General features: G+C 44.3%; 1 protein-coding gene across 2 annotated transcripts in view; it reads right to left on the bottom strand.

Moving 5' to 3' along the window:
• Positions 1–18,587, bottom strand: part of NUP98 (nucleoporin 98 and 96 precursor) — a 603,720-nt gene that overhangs the window by 412,922 nt on the left and 172,211 nt on the right. For both annotated transcript variants that reach the window (XM_069203729.1, XM_069203730.1), the window contains exons 11-13: positions 15,040–15,132; positions 14,392–14,529; positions 2,016–2,149 (exon numbers count right to left, since the gene is read on the bottom strand). In XM_069203729.1, the coding sequence (XP_069059830.1) occupies positions 2,016–2,149; positions 14,392–14,529; positions 15,040–15,132 (365 nt within the window). The remainder of the gene's footprint in view (positions 1–2,015; positions 2,150–14,391; positions 14,530–15,039; positions 15,133–18,587) is intronic.

The raw sequence follows: 18,587 nt of genomic DNA, 5'->3' as shown, positions 1-18,587 counted from the left end.
CATCTGAAATATGGCCTTGTTCACCTGCCGAGGAGCAGAACACTGTGACCCCTAGTCCATAGGCTGACCCCTGAGCTCCTACTTTTCAGTATAATTTACAACACTCAGGAAGCCTCTTTTCTCCTCTTTGTATTGAAAAGGAGAAAGACAACGTTGGGCTGTCAGAACTGATCAAACACATTCACTGAGACCTCTTGGCCAAACTGTGCATCACTACTGGAAATGCACAAAGGACATACATGGCTTAGTAAGGGCACAGCTGTGTGAACTATTATAAGTGGCTGGTCAGCAAATCTGAGAAGACTGCACAAGTAAAATGCCACCAACACAGCAGCTAAAGCTCAGGTTCAAGCAGCGTAGAGGTAGACTGCACTGACCTTAACTCTTCTGACGCTTCTCCGGCCCTGCCGAGTCCTAATTATGTCTAGGAAACTTCATGATAAGCCTTCATAACGTCTTGTGGAGATTTTAAAGTACACAGAGTTTGCTGATTACCTTGAAGGGTACTTAGAAAATACCCTAAGTACAATATAACAATATTCTTTTTTTTTTTAACGGAAAAAGAAAGTACTGGGCAAGAAAGTGCATTAACACCGTCTTTGCATCCTTCAGGAACAAGCAGAGTTGTAATTATTTTACCAAACGGTTTTTGTACTTCTGAAGTGCTAGAGCATTATTTCTATTTTTGTGGCTTCTAAAATAAAGTAAAAAAAGCAAAAGTATAACACACGTAAATTTTGTCTCCAAGTGATACTGTTATTTCAGTCAGACTGTTCTCATCGGAGAGATTACTGTGCTTGTGGGCTGTCCAAAAACAAACATTTTAGCTGCACGTTATGACTTTTCAATATATAGACTTTGCAACAATTCACATGGTTAAATCTAATGGATGAAAAATGGGAATGAAGGACACCTGATGCGGAATCAGTTGCTAAGGAAAGAAACCAAGAAGCTCAAATACTCAGTTATCACTGGTTTCCACTATCTAAGACCCAGTGAAGACAGACCTGGAGAGCGATGGATAGAAGAGAACCAAAGACTAGGATTTCATTTGTGAACTTAAACTTCTGCAGCTTCATCTCAATGGGCTTGAGGTACAACTGAAACAGCCAGATGCATTCCTCTAAATCTATCTGTTGGGAGTAAACACATACATTCTGAGATTCTAGGTGTTATTTTAGACTATGTCACAGATCAACCACCAATTAGAATTCCAACCCACCTTTACTTGATTACACAAGCACTTTTCAGTTTCAGATTGGATCATTTTAGTTATCATGGTTGACCAGACTTTACAGTCTGCAGAATCTAAGATTTTAAACTGGTCCTTCAAGCTCCTTATTCATTCATCACTTTCAACCTGTGGAGCAAGGTGCACTGCAGGCATTTTCTCACTTATCTTTCCTCACAGTTAAGGTGGTTCTTGGCACACCTCCAGCCTTTCTACCAAAAATGGCATCCAACTTTCATATTAATCATGAAAGCAGACTAGCTTCCATCATAATTCTAAAATGATGCAGTAAGTGGACTGTTAAATCTTATTCACGCACCTTCCCCACACAGCTCTGCCATTAGCCATAGCAGCTCTACCTCAAGAACACGGACGCCAAAGGCCCCCGATAAATTTGATTGTTATTCTTTATAAGATGATTGATTGCTCAATTAAACACCATGTCAAGCAGCATTTCGAAATTATACTCCTAGGCGGCCAATGGGTGATTAAAATTCTGCCGGCCTATAGGTAACACATCCGTACAATTACAATAAGAAGCTCACAGTGATACTGCCAAAAAACCCAAAATAATATTCTATGTTCCAAATTTCTTATATATTACAAAGAAAAGAAACAAATCAGCCTGTTTGAACTTACAGAAAAGCCACTTCGATTCTTAACCTTCCAATGTATTTGACTGTTTTGTTACAAACATGTTGCATTGTTACTTTAATTTTGAAAGCAATGCAAGTAACTACCTTACCAGTTGCAAAAAGAACGTGAATACAAGTTCATTGCTCACCTCCTCCTTTTTCTTTGGATCGGACATAGGATTTCTGAACAGAGGCGAGTCCCCGAATGGTGAATAAGCCAAGGTGTTTATCTGCTGCTGAAGAACAGCTTGCTGCGCAGCCGCAGCATTTGGATCAGTCAATCCTAGAAACATGGAAAACTAGAAGTAGGTTTCAATGACAAACAATATATTGACATCTTCTCATAATAAACAGGAAAGTTACCAGTAGGGAGGTTTAATTATTCCTCCTTTCTTGAAGAGGTTACTTACCTTTGGTAACCCTTTCCAGTGGATACTGCAGATTTCATCTTAGAACTTCGCAGGACTCCGGAAGTGACAAAGCACATAAGCACCCACACCTCTGCTCCTATCAGCTTATTCCTCCCCCTCTGCACCCTCAAACACAGAGCATGAACAGGTGTTGGTACCACTGTGCCGATTATTAATTTGGGACCTTTTTAAGTGTTAAGAAAGGTCACTCCAGAAGTGAGAGCTGGCAGGGCAGTGGCAGAACTGCAGTTAGAGTAACCATCAGAAAGAGTTAACAAGATAAAGTAACGTGTTCTTTTGATGGGCACTTCTAACTGCAGATTCCTCATCTTAAACAGATACCAACGCAGTAACTCCACAGATGAAGGGTCTGGGGTGAGTACGTAGCCCTAAAATTATTGCAGGGCCGAGAGGGTGATATGTCCTACCTGCAGGGCCTGCTTTTTAAGATAGCAGTGCTTAGTTAACTTTTTCTCAGATGTCAATTTTGTAACATCTCAGATGGTAAGGGCAGGTACCAACAGAAGGTTAGTAGCCTGACCCCGGTTGCGATTAAATCAAAATTCTAGTGGCTCCTTTGTCAGTGCAAAGCAGAACTTAATGCAAAATACTAGCCACCTCTTCTAGGTCCTCACCATCCTAGCCTTCCATTTTTTCAGCCTGGAGGACCTTACAAAAAGCTGATTGCTAACACGGTGGTCTATGGAACGATCAATATAAAAGTGCTAAGTCCTTCTGGGGTCCAACCAATGGAGCCTCATCTCTTTTCAGGTGGTGGCTAGAATGCTGACAGATGGACTACACAATGTGGAAGATCTTTAAGTAAAGATGCAGCCAGCGTACTCTGGGCTAATCTGGCCACGAAAAAGCAGTGTAAGACGGCTGCACAGTCAGTGCTTCAAACTCACTCACGTGAAGAGCTTAAAAAATTGCACTGAAAAAGATGGTCTTAAAGTCAAGAGAAGCAGCAATAGATCAGATTGAATGGTTTACACATGGAAAATGTCAAACTAAATCAGGGTCTCACTTTTGCACCACAAACTGTCAGACAAAACATGCTTCATCCTTATATAAACCTCGTCACACCAAGTGATATAAACAAAGACTGTTGGTCGGGCACATGCAAGAAAGGGCACTTCTAACCTTTAAAAATTCCCACTGCAAGGACTTGTAAGGACGTTTGTGAACTCCCAAAGGGCACTGGTGAGTCACAATGGGAGCTCAGCAACCAAAAAAGCGCCTAGCAGCTCTTGAACCGCAGGAAACTGCTGTGGGACAAGTGTACATCTGTATATCTACACGTATACATACATATATATATAAAACATCCAGTAGGTTTAAAGGATATCTAGTTCCCCCAAATCCAAAGCAGACAAGAGCATATCATTTTTAGTTTGAGCATAGCAGCGCACAAGTGCTGCTTTTCTGATGTGTTGGTATGCATCTGGGCATTTAACCACACCCACTGCACGCCCATCACTATCACTCGTTCCTGGGCTTGCCTTTCAAAAATCCTTTGTTTTCGTAGGTAAACTGCTTTACGTTTTTCCCACCTTAGGGGGGGTTGTTACCGCATTGGCCATCGACCCGTTACATGGATAATTTCACTTTTGTCGATAACTGACAGCAAGCGAACTTCTTTCTCCTTTTGTCGCTCTTCGCACTCACAGCGGCATTTTGAATAAGCTCGCTTATGTCAACTGTTTTACTTTTTATTTTCAGTTTGTGTGACAAGAAAAGTCCAATTAGGAATTTACTCGCTAATAGCTCTACCTCGAGCAAACGTGTGGAAAACACGAGACCCATTGCATTGCAAATGCTTGTTTAATTTGTCAGTCATCCACTTGCCGAAGGTCCAAAATACTCTAGACACTCATCCCCTCCCCATCCTTTTTAATACAAGAAAATATCAAGTGTAACAACTCTCCTTTTTCCTAGTATGAAACCTTATCAATAGCACCTTAGAAGAGTAAGATTTGCATCCCTTGTAACAAAATGGACAGGTGCTCCTCTAATAATGGCTCTAATGCGGGGGTGGGGGAGACTTGGTGGGGCAAAAACAAATATTAGATCATAGACATGCTGAATTAATTTGAGGATCTATCCGTTGAACATGATGGTGCGCCGAGTGGAGCTGCATGTAAGCACCACACCCACATGTTAGCATCAGTTTGATTGACTTTTTGCAAACACACTGACGCAGAGCACAAAGCACCAGAGTGCAGATCTCCAACTGGGACATTTAGAAGGTAAAGAGACGACTCCACATACTGGAAAGTGGCGGGGAACAGTAAGGAATTTGAAGTTAGACTATCCACCTAAAAGAGCATTACTGAAGTTAAGTTATTCGTTCTCCTGATGGATGCATCTAATCAAAGATTCTCCACCTTTAGAATAGATACCAAAGCAGTCCCCTCCTTAAGGTTGAGGGTCTGTGGAGTGGGCTCAATCTTCTGCAGGACCAAAAGGGCAAAATTTCCTTTCCTTGGGACCTGACTGTCAGGGTATAACTGTGGATGTGTGAGGTCCACATCTCAGCCAGATGGACGGGCGTCAAGGAGAGGCACTCTGTGTGTCAATTCTGAAGTGGCAGCTTAGGCCCTGGTGGAATGGGCCCTTAGGCCTTTCTTCGTGGCCCATGTGTAGCAGATCTAAATGCAAAGGACTATCCACCTTGACAGTCCTTTTCTGTACTGCCTTACCTTCCTTTGCACCCCTCCCACCCCCAAACTCCCACACAAGGCTTACGTCCACACAATGATCTTTGGTGAGATTATGTAATAGGTTAAAGCTTTTTGGGGGTCCTGCCAGTGGAGTCTCCTCTTTTGGTAGGCGAGGTGGGGTAAAGAACTTTGGGAGTGTGGTGGATAGCCAAACATAAAACATGGAGGTACGCCTTTTGTCAGGATGGACACTCAAGTCCTCAGCACCAGTTTCCCAGGAAAAAGGGTGGAACGGGGCAATTTTCACCATGACTGCCAGGAGATCACTCATGCGACAAGCTAAAGTGATTACAAAAAGAAAGACGACATTCTGGATCAGAAGACACAATGAGCAGCTATGCACATGAGGAATGTCGGGATCTAGATAAGGTCACCCTGTTTGGAGGGGACGTGTGTCAAACCTTTAAGAAAACATACCAGCAGATGTTTTAAACAAGGACAGTTGGTTTGGTAAATTCAGAAAAAAGGGCAAACAATGTTTTTTTTGTTGTTTTTTTTTAAAGATCCCTACTGCAAGTCCTTGATGGGTCAAACCAACAAAATAAGCCAATAACAAAACATCCAAAAGTTTGGCTTGCAAAGGGTCTGTCCAGGTACACCACACCAAGCCACAAATTTGTTCCAACATAAATAAACTTCTTAGAAAGGTAGTTGGCAGTCAGGAAGAAATCAATTCAGGTTGGCAAACCAAATCCCGTCAACTTCCTGAAAGTCAATTTCCATGCACGGAGATGTACGTAGTGTAGGCTCCCATGGAAAACCTGGCCAAGCTACTGCAACGGAAGACGCCCCTAAAATAGTCTGATCAGACGGCAGACGTGCAGATGTTCATGGTACCACACTCTCCTGGTCCAATTCAGGACTGGTAGGATGACTAGGTACCTGTTCCTTATATCACTAAAAAATCTGGGCAGGAGAGACAAGTGAAAAGGTATACTGGAGCATCCTGTACCATTCCACCCAAAATGCATCTCCTAGGAAGAGTCTTTGCATTTCCGCAAACGCCCGAACTTCTGCACATTGCATATTCTTGACAGCCGCAAAAACAGCAGGCTCGTGTCCTTCCCATTATTGGAAAATGTCCTATGTGGGTAATGCTGACTTAGCTCATCCACACTAGTACAAGGATCCCACCAAGTACCTGCAAAGGCGCAAAGCCTCCTGTCACAGCATCCAAGCACCCATGTAGAACTACTTGTTGTGGTACCACATGGCAGTTGTGTTGTTCATGAGAACCGGTACCAGCCTCCTCTCGATGGAGACTAGGAAGGCCTTTGACAGACTAATGGCCCACAATGGGTATGAAGTTGTGTTTACTTCAGCTATTAAAGTCCTCTAATCTTCAACTCCCCCAAGTAATCTCCCCAACCTAGCAGCAATACATCACTTTTAACCGTCAGCTCAGAGTGTGGAACGGAAAGGGATTTGTTGAGCTGCTGGTAAGGTTGCTGCCAACAGTCACCACTACATATTTTATGCAGTTTTTTACAAAACCTGGCTGGCACCAGACAGGTTTTTTGGTGTTGGGCCCAATGAGACAAATCTCACTGCAGAGTCTGCATTTGCCACTTGGCAAAGTGGACAAGCAGGATGTAGGAGACTAATGGGGCAAGACTCCTCAGAGCTGCTCTCAGTGATATCATGGACCAAGGATGAAACTTTGGGATCATAGCCAGAATGTCATGGACTCATCGCAAGGAGTACAGCACCAATAAAAATGTCTTTGCACAGGAGTTTGGCATGACTTCAGCTTGGTATTCAAGAACCCAGTTGGGGTTCAGGGGGACTCGGATCAGGGTCCAATAATAATTGGCAGAGGATCCACCTCTGGAGATGTCTGAACTAGAGATGACTGGGGAGGGACTGGCACACACCTTGGAGCCGGAATGAAACCAGAGGCACATTCCAGGGGCTCAGATGGCAAAAGGACAGGCCTGCAAGTATTAATGCGACTAGAGGTTCCTGCAAATACTCAAGGCCAAGAAACATGCCATAGAGCCAGAAACATTCACAAAATTCACAGCATGGACTCTCTAAAAACCTTGAACCGCTGTAACAAAAATCAATGGCCCAGGGAACTCTGAGCACATTTGGATCAACAGTGGGACGGACACCTCAATTGGAGATCACGAGTGAGATACAGCAGCATTTTCACACCCTTGTGAATTTGTTTTATCTAGAGAATAGAGGAAAGCTGGGGAGAGTTTATTTGGTGGAGGGGGGTGGGGGGCACAAACTATTCAGACCCACTCCGCCTTTTTGCACCCTTCCATTTAAACTCTGATTTATTGGCACTGAGAGCAGGAACATGTCCACAAAGCAGACTTAGCGCGAGTTACGAGGCTTCTTTCAATCTTTCAATGTTCTGAGGATTTACAAATTTGCTCTATGGTCCCAGATCCCCTTCTGCTGGGTGTGGTCCCAAACACCAGTTGATCACCTAGTGTGCGTAGTCACAAAAGTCAGTTTATGACAGTCACAGTATGGTTTTAACCCTGTAGTCTTAGGAAGTGACATTGTTCCCTTACACATTATAGATCAGTTTTAAAAACTTTTAAAAAAAAGAAAGAAAAAAAAAGAAAAAAAAAAAGAAAGAAAAGAGCTGAGAGTCAGCTCCACATTCAAAGGCCCTGAAAGAAAGGAACTGACAGGGGTGGTGATTCAAAGAAGCTACAATCCATTTCTTCAGGGGTGAAAAGAGTTAAGCGAGGAGGCACAAGGCACCACCCAGGAGCAAAACTAAGAACCTTTGAATCTAGACTGGCATCTGGTGAACATTCTAAACGGAAAGGAATTTGTGGTTAGAAATAATCAGAAACAAAGAAACTGGACTGATTTAAAAACAAGTCATAAATGAGATTACTCCACGAGTATTACCAGAGAGATAAGAAAATTTAGGCACACATTAGAGCCACTACTGAGGAAAGGCAAAGCCAGAACACTTCTGTATATCAAAACCTTTATGAAAAGGGAGAAAACACAGGTTGTACTTCTAGTTTATCAAAGACGCATATAAATGCATCATTCCTTCAAAGTAGTAAAACTAGCACCCCTGATAACCTTAAGGTTTTAACCGATTTTTAGGGTCGAGCCTGCGTTAGCTTGCGCATGTGTATCGCTTGCGAGATGCTTTAGTAGTTGTAAAGGGCTCAGAGTCAGTCCATGTCACGTCAGTGTCTTTCATTGGTTCATAGGCTTTCCTTTTAAAATCTGCTTGCTTTCATTAGTGGTAAGGCATGTATACGACATGCCTTTTCCGGTGGTTAGCCCTCCTCGAGCGCAGCGACCAAGTACTGAAAACATACGAGGCTCACTGTTTTCCATTCGGTTTGTGGTCTATGTAGGAAGTTGGCTCTGTATGTGCTATTTCAAAGTAAGGAATAGCATGCACAGAGTCCAAGGGTTCCCCTTAGAGGTAAAATAGTGGTAAAAAGAGATAATACTAATGCTCTATTTTGTGGTAGTGTGGTCGAGCAGTAGGCTTATCCAAGGAGTAGTGTTAAGCATTTGTTGTACATACACAGACAATAAATGAGGTACACACACTCAGACAAATCCAGCAAATAGGTTTTGATATAGAAAAATATCTTTTCTTAGTTTATTTTAAGAACCACAGGTTCAAATTTTACATGTAATAGCTCTTTTGAAAGGTATTGCAGGTAAGTACTCTAGGAACTTTGAATCATTTCTTTAGCATGTATACTTTTCACATAAAACACAATAAGCTGTTTTAAAAGTGGACACAGTGCAATTTTCACAGTTCCTGGGGGAGGTAAGTTATTGTTAGTTTTCACAGGTAAGTAAGTCACTTACAGTTTTCAGTTTTTGGTCCAAGGTAGCCCACCGTTGGGGGTTCAGAGCAACCCCAAAGTTATCACACCAGCAGCTCAGGGCCGGTCAGGTGCAAAGGTCAAAGAGGTGCCCAAAACACACATAGGCTTCAATGGAGAGAAGGGGGTGCCCCGGTTCCAGTCTGCCAGCAGGTAAGTACCCGCGTCTTCGGAGGGCAGACCAGGGGGGGTTTTGTAGGGCACCGGGGGGGGACACAAGTCAGCACAAAAAGTACACCCTCAGCAGCGTGCAAACACGCGTCGGGTTTCCTTCAGTTTTCAATGGGAGACCAAGGGGTCTCTTCAGCGATGCAGGCAGGCAAGGGGGGGGCTCCTCGGGGTAGCCACCACCTGGGCAAGGGAGAGGGCCTCCTGGGGGTCACTCCTGCACAGAAGTTCCGTTTCTTTAGGGGCTGGGGGCTGCGGGTGCAGGGTCTTTTCCAGCCGTCGGGAAATGGAGTTCAGACAGTCGCGGTCAGGGGGAGCCTGGGGATTCCCTCTGCAGGCGTCGCTGTGGGGGCTCAGGGGGGACAACTTTGGTTACTCACAGTCGTAGAGTCGCCGGAGGGTCCTCCCTGAGTTGGTTGTTCTCCACCAGTCGAGTCGGGGTCGCCGGGTGCAGTGTTGCAAGTCTCACGCTTCTTGCGGGGAGTTGCAGGGGTCTTTAAATCTGCTCCTTGTAACAAAGTTGCAGTTCTTTTGGAGCAGTGCCGCTGTCCTCGGGAGTTTCTTGTCTTTTTCGAAGCAGGGCAGTCCTCAGAGGATTCAGAGGTTGCTGGTCCCTTGGAAAGCGTCGCTGGAGCAGGGTTCTTTGGAAGGCAGGAGACAGGCCGGTAAGTCTGGGGCCAAGGCAGTTGGTGTCTTCTGTTCTTCCTCTGCAGGGGTTGTTCAGCTCAGCAGTCCTTCTTGTAGTTGCAGGAATCTATTTTTCTAGGTTCAGGGAAGCCCTTAAATACTAAATTTAAGGGCGTGTTTAGGTCTGGGGGGTTAGTAGCCAATGGCTACTAGCCCTGAGGGTGAGTACACCCTCTTTGTGCCTCCTCCCAAGGGGAGGGGGTCACATCCCTAATCCTATTGGGGGAATCCTCCATCTGCAAGATTGAGGATTTCTAAAAGTTAGAGTCACTTCAGCTCAGGACACCTTAGGGGCTGTCCTGACTGGCCAGTGACTCCTCCTTGTTGTTTTCTTTGTTCCCTCCAGCCTTGCCGCCAAAAGTGGGGGCCGTGGCCGGAGGGGGCGGGCAACTCCACTAAGCTGGAGTGCCCTGCTGTGCTGTGACAAAGGGGTGAGCCTTTGAGGCTCACCGCCAGGTGTTACAGCTCCTGCCTGGGGGAGGTGTTAGCATCTCCACCCAGTGCAGGCTTTGTTACTGGCCTCAGAGTGACAAAGGCACTCCCCCCATGGGGCCAGCAACATGTCTCTAGTGTGGCAGGCTGCTGGAACCGGTCAGCCTACACAGATAGTCGGTTAGGTTTCAGGGGGCACCTCTAAGGTGCCCTCTGTGGTGTATTTTACAATAAAATGTACACTGGCATCAGTGTGCATTTATTGTGCTGAGAAGTTTGATACCAAACTTCCCAGTTTTCAGTGTAGCCATTATGGTGCTGTGGAGTCCGTGTAAAACAGACTCCCAGACCATATACTCTTATGGCTACCCTGCACTTACAATGTCTAAGGTTTTGCTTAGACACTGTAGGGGCACAGTGCTCATGCACTGGTACCCTCACCTATGGTATAGTGCACCCTGCCTTAGGGCTGTAAGGCCTGCTAGAGGGGTGTCTTACCTATACTGCATAGGCAGTGAGGCTGGCATGGCACCCTGAGGGAAGTGCCATGTCGACTTACTCATTTTGTTCTCCCTAGCACACACAAGCTGGTAAGCAGTGTGTCTGTGCTGAGTGAGGGGTCTCCAGGGTGGCATAATACATGCTGCAGCCCTTAGAGACCTTCCCTGGCATCAGGGCCCTTGGTACCAGAGGTACCAGTTACAAGGGACTTATCTGGATGCCAGGGTGTGCCAATTGTGGAATCAAAAAGTACAGGTTAGGGAAAGAACACTGGTGCTGGGGCCTGGTTAGCAGGCCTCAGCACACTTTCAATTCAAAACATAGCATCAGCAAAGGCAAAAAGTCAGGGGGTAACCATGCCAAGGAGGCATTTCCTTACAGTCTACTTTTTATTTTCTTTCGCAGCGCGATCTCGCTTGGCAGAAGTCGAGCATTTTGCATGACATCGACCCCATTACATAGTTAATTGCACTTTTGCCAATAGGTTTCACTACGAGTGAACTGTAGCAGCGCAATCGTGCTCTTTTTTTCATTTAATGTGGCAAGAAGTGTCTGGTTGGGAGTTTACAACTGCTAACAACTCTAACTCTGAGAAATGCAAGACCCGTTGCATTGTAAATGCTTGTTATTATTCTCCTTAAAGGGCAACAATTATATCCATAGAAACAGGTTAACTCTCTGGCCGATTACAATTCACTAACATACAAAATATATTTTTAATGTCTAGAAAACAAAACAAGTCAAAGTGGCCATAAAAAGAAGGCGGAGATTAAAGGAACTGGGACCAGATTGTTTACTTGCGTCACTCAATAAAACCACGGATGTAGTGGCAAATCCACTTACAAATGTTCTCAATCATATGCTAACAAATGGCACAGAGACAAACACTGTGCTTGAATCTCATGCGACCCTCATGTTGGGAACAAAGAACCCAATATGCAACAGTACTTATATGCCCACTACACTGCTTAATTGCGATGCCAAACTGTTTACATCTCTTCTTGTCAAAGACTGCATTAAATTTTGCCTAAACCACTATCAAGCTAATAGTCATGCTTCATAAAAGACTGCTACACACGCAATAATTCCAGGCTGCTGGCTGGAATAGGAGGCAGAGAGGGGAAACATAATACTCCATCTGTCTTGGCTGGTGAAGGACTTTGACAAGGTTGACTGGCAAGTTATTGCTAGACTATTCTCTTCTCTTATAAGGCATCCCAGAGAAAGACTGTTTGTTGGAAAATTGATGATCTGTTCTTGCTGACTGGTTTCTGCCAACCTGCCACCAGAGACACCGTTCTGGCCCACGAAGATGAGAGCCTTCAACTCTAAGAAGGCCCAGAACAAAAGCCTGTCCGGGAAGAGGGTGTAACACCCCTCCCACAGGATAACCTGCTGATTATCCTTCCTAAGGCAGCAAGCCTCAAAGGGTTGCCACCTTTGAAATGCAAATATGGCTCCCCTCACAGAAGAGGAAGCCACCTTCCCTGTCCAGAGCCCATTTGGCACCTGGACAGGCAGGAAAATTAGCTTGTCAGGTAGGCATGCCTCCCTCAGGCTAGTACCACCCTTAAGGTGGGCTAAACAGAGGTGAACACGATTTTTCGGAGGTAGCAATCTTTGAGATGGCATACCTAGGAAGTGGGCATAACCTGGTCCCAGAATTCCTATCATGTAGAGGGTGTAGTGACCAAGGGTCAGCAGCCCATTACCTACTACCCTACACACCTAAATTCAGTATTCAGAGGATCGCCCTTGGCAGCAGAGAGGCAGATCCTGATGACCTAAGATGACCAAGGACGCAGAAGAGCCGCGAAAGCAGAAGGAGAGAAGTAGCAATTGACCTGCTACCAACCTCGCCGACCTGTCTGTATCCATAATCAAAATCTGCACCAAAGGCAACTTGAACTACAGCTGCCTGGGAGGACTGCTGCTTTAAAAAAAAAAAAAAAAAAAAAAACTCAAGACCTCCCATCAACAGCAGGCCTGTTACCCAGCAAACTGGGGAGGACACTCTGAAGCCTCTGTGCAGGAAGGTGGCTCTGTATATACTCTCTAAAAATGAGAAATAGTGTGCACAGAGTCCAAGGGTTCCCCTTAGAGGTTGATAGTGGCAAAATTAGATCATACTAATGCTCTATTTTGTGGCAGTGTGGTCAAGCATTTGTTGTATACACACAGGCAATAAATGAGGAACACACACTCAAAGACTTAACTTCCAAGCCAATAGTTTTTATATAGAAAAATATATTTTCTACATTTATTTTAGAATCACAAGATTCAAGATTTGAGGTAAGCACATAAAATGCAAGGTACTTCACACAGGTAAGTATAGAACTTTGATTTAAAACAGTAGTACACAGTTGTGTGTTAAAATGGCAATAAGCTATATTAAAAGTGAACAGTGCAAAACTCAACAGTTCCTGGGGGAGGTAAGTTTGGTTAATTTGTGCAGGTAAGTAAAGCACTTACATAATTAGTCTCCTGGGCATAGGCAGCCCACCTTTGGGGGTTCAAGGCAACCCCAAAGCCACCGCACCACCAACACAGGGCCGGCCAGGTGCAGAGGTCAAAGGAGGGCCCAAAACACACAGGCACCTATGAAGAACAGGTGTGCTCCAGTTCCAGTCTGCTAGTAGGTAAGTACCTGCGTCCTCAGGGAGCAGACCAGGGGGATTTTGTAGAGCATTGGGGGGTGGGGGGGGGGGGGGCAAGCACACAAAACACCCTTTACGGCACTGGGGGCCTGGGAGTCACCTAGGCGATGCAGGCAGGACACGGGAGTGGGGGGGGTTCTCAGGCCAGCCACCGACTTGGCTAGGATGAGGGCCGCCTGCTGGTCACTCCTGCATTGGTAGGTGGTTCCTCTCGGTCCTGGGGGCTGCAGGAGCAGTGCTCGGTCCAGGCATCGGGTTCCTTTGTTACCAGGCAGCCACGGTCAGGGGGAGCCTCTGGATCCTCTATGCAGGCATCACTGTGGGGGTGCAGGGAGGTCGACTTGTTTCAAAGTTGCAATGTTGTTTCAGTTTCTCAACAGTGCAGCTGTTCTCTGGAGTTTTAGACCTTTAGGTGCAGGGCAGTCCTGAGTCTTCAGAGGTCACTGTTCCCGCTGGATGCGTTACTGTGCAGATTCTTTGGGTCTGGAGACAGGCCGGTAGGGCTAGGGCCAAGTCAGTTGTTGTCTGTCGTCTCTGCGGGGCTTTCAGGTCAGCAGTCGTCCTTTCTTCAGGTTGCAGGAATCTGATTTGGGTGCAACTACAAATGCGCAGGACTACCGTAACCAGCATGCACTTGGGCTGGTACTTGAATATATTAATCAGGTGCTTGCAATTGAATTTGCTGAACGAGCCAGGTATGTGGTCTTTAAAAGGAATGAGAGTCTGGAACACATCCAGCAATGGCTGCACCTACGAGGGTGATATATTTTTTAGTTTCTCTGCTGATGAGGGGATCAACCCCGAAACACGTGTCCAGAGATGTTTTTTCGATATAGGCCTGAATTTTGAAAAGACTGAAAGGAATTCGCTGTGAGTTGCTGAATTTCGATTTTCCTAAATTAACATATTGTTCATTTTTAGACATAAAATTGATAGAACAGGTTAAAAACAGATCCCAAACCCAGGCTTCAAACCTCAATAGCTGAAGTAAAAAAAAAAAAAAAAAAATCTTCAATAAAACAAAAAACTAGTTGAACAATGAAGATAGTGTAAATGGTTTGAAAATTAAGTTGGGATAACTGAGGTGACATTTTTCATAACACATCAGATCACATACCCATTTGAGTAGCAGGAGCTCCAAATCCAATACCAGTGTTTGTTGTGTTGAATCCTGTAGTTCCAAATGCTCCAGTTCCCAATGTTCCAAGTTTGGGTTGAGTGTTTCCAAACAGAGATGTCTGATTTGCCCCAAGAGCTGCACAGAAAATGAGAATTATAAAGCAGACTTATTACGTGAGTGAGTGTTGGGGGGCAGGGGTTGCAATGACCAACTACTTAAGTGAGAGAAGCTTGTCATTCCAGACATTTTTTATGGCAACTTAAAAGAGCACCAACTTACATAACAAAATTTCAATACAATACACTTCTGTGGTGTGCGGTGCATGCCTCAGCATAAATTACATGATATTTAGAAAATATAGAAAAGAACCCACTTGCCCTGGGACCACTCGGCAAATTCTGATCCACGCCAATCACTAGAAGTTATGCCATTCAAAGTCAACTAATCCCAAGTGTGCAGTGCAAAAAAACTTCCACTAGACAAAAGGAAGCCTGTAATGACACCTACAGCTTTATTCATATTACGAAGGCTGCAATGCCAGATGAACAAGATGGCTTAATTGGGAAACACCACAAACGATGCTTCACACCAATAAGGGTGAAGACAGTATGCAAACAAAAATAAGGCTTTGTGTTGAACATTTACCTGTTCCAAATCCTGTTCCAATTCCTGTTCCCAGAGTTCCGGTTGCAGGTTTATTTCCAAACAGACCAGTCCCAGCAGTGTTTGCACCAAAACCTAGAAGTACAGAAAAATCAGTCCACCAATTTCCAGAATACAAATGCTAAGTGCAGTAACTAAAGTCCTTTGACATTCTGTATACCGCCAAAAACATTTTCTTCAAATCAGATGTTCAGGTAATCCAAAATAAAGTTATGTTAGCAGAACTTCTAAACAAAAAGTCTTAACAGTAAAAGTAATGCACAGTTTACTTAAGATCAATTTCAGTATAAATGGATAACTGGAAAATCTATTGCACTTTAAACAGTCTGCAGCAACACATACTGAAACTACATCTTCCTTTATAGTGCTCAACCAGCAAACTGGTTAAATTGCAATAAACGTGCACCAATCAACAGCACAATCAAAATAACAGTCCTTCATGCGTTAATATTTGAATTGACCAGCCAGAGATTTTGAAAAATATTTTAGGAGCATTAAACCATGCTTTGGTTACTTATTTTATGCCTGTATAAAGTACATACCAGAGAGTGGTGTATGGTTTGCAGCAGAACAATACAACCAGGTTTTCACATAATTTTCAAAACGGCATGCATTTCTGGTATCTGGTCAAGACCAGTGCACATTGCTTTCCTACAGTACATATTGGAATAAAACTATGCAAACTAAGACATTTATTGTCCCAATAGCTACAGAAAAGGATTCTTCTTGTGTAAATGTGTTATACACTAGCTTAGTACTACTTACTGAACTGCTGCATGACTGAAAAGGACAAACAACAAATCTTACAGAAGCAACAGGTGCGCGCATAACCCTAAACAATGTCTCATTTGACCCAAACTACACCACACTGAAAAATATATCTGTATGGTGATCTTGGGTGCTAACACGAATAACTGTTGGAACTAACAATGTTGTCATAAGACATGAATCTGCAAATCATAGGACTGAAACACCACTTTCAACGCACACATCCCATAAGCATATGCCTGTGTGAATAAAGTATTTTAATAATGGAGTGAAGGCATAGTAGTAATTGCCTGAACAGTCTACCACACACTTCGAAACTGCATTCAATAAGATGGAAACTAAGGGAACAATTTCATCAAGCAAAACAATAACCAGAGATGTATGTTTTTATAAAAATAATAATAAAACTGTCCTATAAACCATGAGCTAAGGCACATCCCCTTTGCTTTCTACTATTAGCAATTAATCTCCATTGGCTAAAGAAAACAAAGATGGGTTTAGCATCCGAGTGAAGATCGATGCAAGGACAGTTCAGCGTTTGTGACTTTTAAAAGACACCTCTTCAAATGACAGCAGTTATGGGATCCATTTTGGAAATGTCTCAAGACAGACGCTGCTCCAAACTTCTCCAGTCTTAACGTACGCTGACTTCTCATATTGAACAGAAGAATATTTTCAGCCCTCTTTTCAATGTTTGCAGCCAGGTAGACTTGTTCACCACAAATGTCACATCATTCATTATTATTGAGGAAGACTGGTAGTTCAATCGTCTGGTAAAGGGAAATTTGAGAAACGACTTTTTGAACAAATTGGGAATTAGAGCGAAGAACAACTTTATCCCTATGACACTGGAACAAATGCTCTTCCACAATGAGTGCATGGAGCTCATTAACACGCCGGAGTGAAGTGATGGCGACTAAGAAAGCCACTTTTCAGGATAGGAATTTAAGTGGACATGAATGGAGCAGCTCAAATGGGGGACCCATGAGTCTCGTGAGCACAATGTTAAGGTTCCACAAGGGTGCAGAGGGTACCCTATGTGAAATCACACATTTAAGACCTTCCATGAAAGCCTTAACCATGGGGATTTTGAACAGGGAAACATCTTGTCTGTTATAGACAGATATGCAGCTATAGCTGTGAGATGTAATCAAATGGAAGTATAGGCTAGATTTGTTGACTGGAACTGAAACAAATAGACTATTTCTTGTACTGTGGCTTTTATGGGGGCAATACATTTGGGTTAGCAGTAGGAAACTAGCAAACAAAACGTTTCTATTTTGCAGCATAACATGCTCTATTAGTAGGTCAACAGGCTTCCTTGAGAACATCTATAAACTTTGAAGGCAAGCCTAGGGAGCCACATTCTGAATGTGACGCAAAGCACATGGTCTAGAAAAGGACGCCACTTCAAGACGTTGTTGGTGTTCCGAAAATTCTGTAGACAAGCCGGGTTGGGATATGAAAACCCTAACCCCACGTTAGAAACTACCCCCCCAAGTAAGGTTGCACCTGCAGGGGACTGACATGAGATCTGAGAAGGCGGAATGTGAAACCCAGGTCACAAAGGAGATCCACTGTCAACTGAGTATGTACTGGCACTGGCATATTGTGCGAGCTGTAATGAGCCAGTTGACTAGCTAGGGGAAGACGTGAACTTCTGCCTTCTCAGGAGTGCTGAAACTACTGCTAAGCATTTTGTCAATACTCTGGGGGCAGCAGTGACTCCAAAAGGTAAGAACCTTGAACTGGTAATGTATGCCTGCAATGACAATCTTAAGTATTTTCAACATGCACGGTGAATTGGAATGTATAAATGTGTGTCCTTTAGCTCTAGAGCGGTCATAAAGTAGCCTTGCTTTAGAAGCTGGATGATATCCTGAAGGGTGGCCATGTCGAAGTGTTCTGAGAGGACGTACTATTTAGAAGCCTGAGGTCCAGTATCAGTCTGAAAGACCTGTCCTTTTTGGGAATCAGGCAGTATAGGGACTTTACACCTGAACCCTAATGAAGTGGCAGAACACGCTCTATGGAACCTCTTGCTTTCAGAAGGGTCAAGTGATCCTGAGATAGCCTGTGAGTACATGGGGAACTATTGGGAGGAGTGGTGATCAGCTTCAGACACTAACCACGTAGGAAAACAGCAAGAACTCATTGGTTAGTGGTGATGGTGTCACAGTTGGAGTAGAACTGCTGGAGTCTCCCCCCTTCCCCCACAGGTGTTGGAGCAGGTGTCTCCAACTAGTCAATTGTGAGGTAGCAGTAGCTCCCTGACCCCTTCAGAGTAGCTCACAGTCAGGAGTTAATTTTTAAATAAACAGAGGGTTATATTTTTCCTTTTAAAGTTAAAGGAAGGGTGTGCTTATTTTACATTAATATCACCAGGTTGCAACAGCAGGGCCTGATAAGGAGCAGTGCTTCAGAAAATGTTGGAGCCCCCTGCGTTCCATGATCGGAAGTAAAGTGGAGGTAGTCACTTCTTAGCAGTGGAGGAGAACCCACTTGAGGAGGTGCTTTTTCCCCTCCTTTTGTTGAGGGCCCTCTATAAGAGCTTCTGTAAAAACCTCTGGTGTAGGTGGACTGAGCCTGTTTGGGGTGCGAGTTAGACACTTCGGAATTGGATGACTTATATGAGCCCCTGGCCAGAGAACGAAAGAAGCCTCTGTGTAGAGGTCTGAAGGGTACCCATGGCTTTGGCAGTGTCTGTGTCCTTTTTGAGCTTCTCGATTGTGGTGTCTACCCGTGACCTGAGCAGATGCTCT

Source organism: Pleurodeles waltl, chromosome 8 (assembly GCF_031143425.1).
Source record: "Pleurodeles waltl isolate 20211129_DDA chromosome 8, aPleWal1.hap1.20221129, whole genome shotgun sequence".
Lineage (NCBI taxonomy): Eukaryota > Metazoa > Chordata > Amphibia > Caudata > Salamandridae > Pleurodeles > Pleurodeles waltl.
The sequence above is the reverse complement of the archived record's forward strand: the minus strand, read 5'-3'. Positions and strand labels throughout refer to the sequence as shown.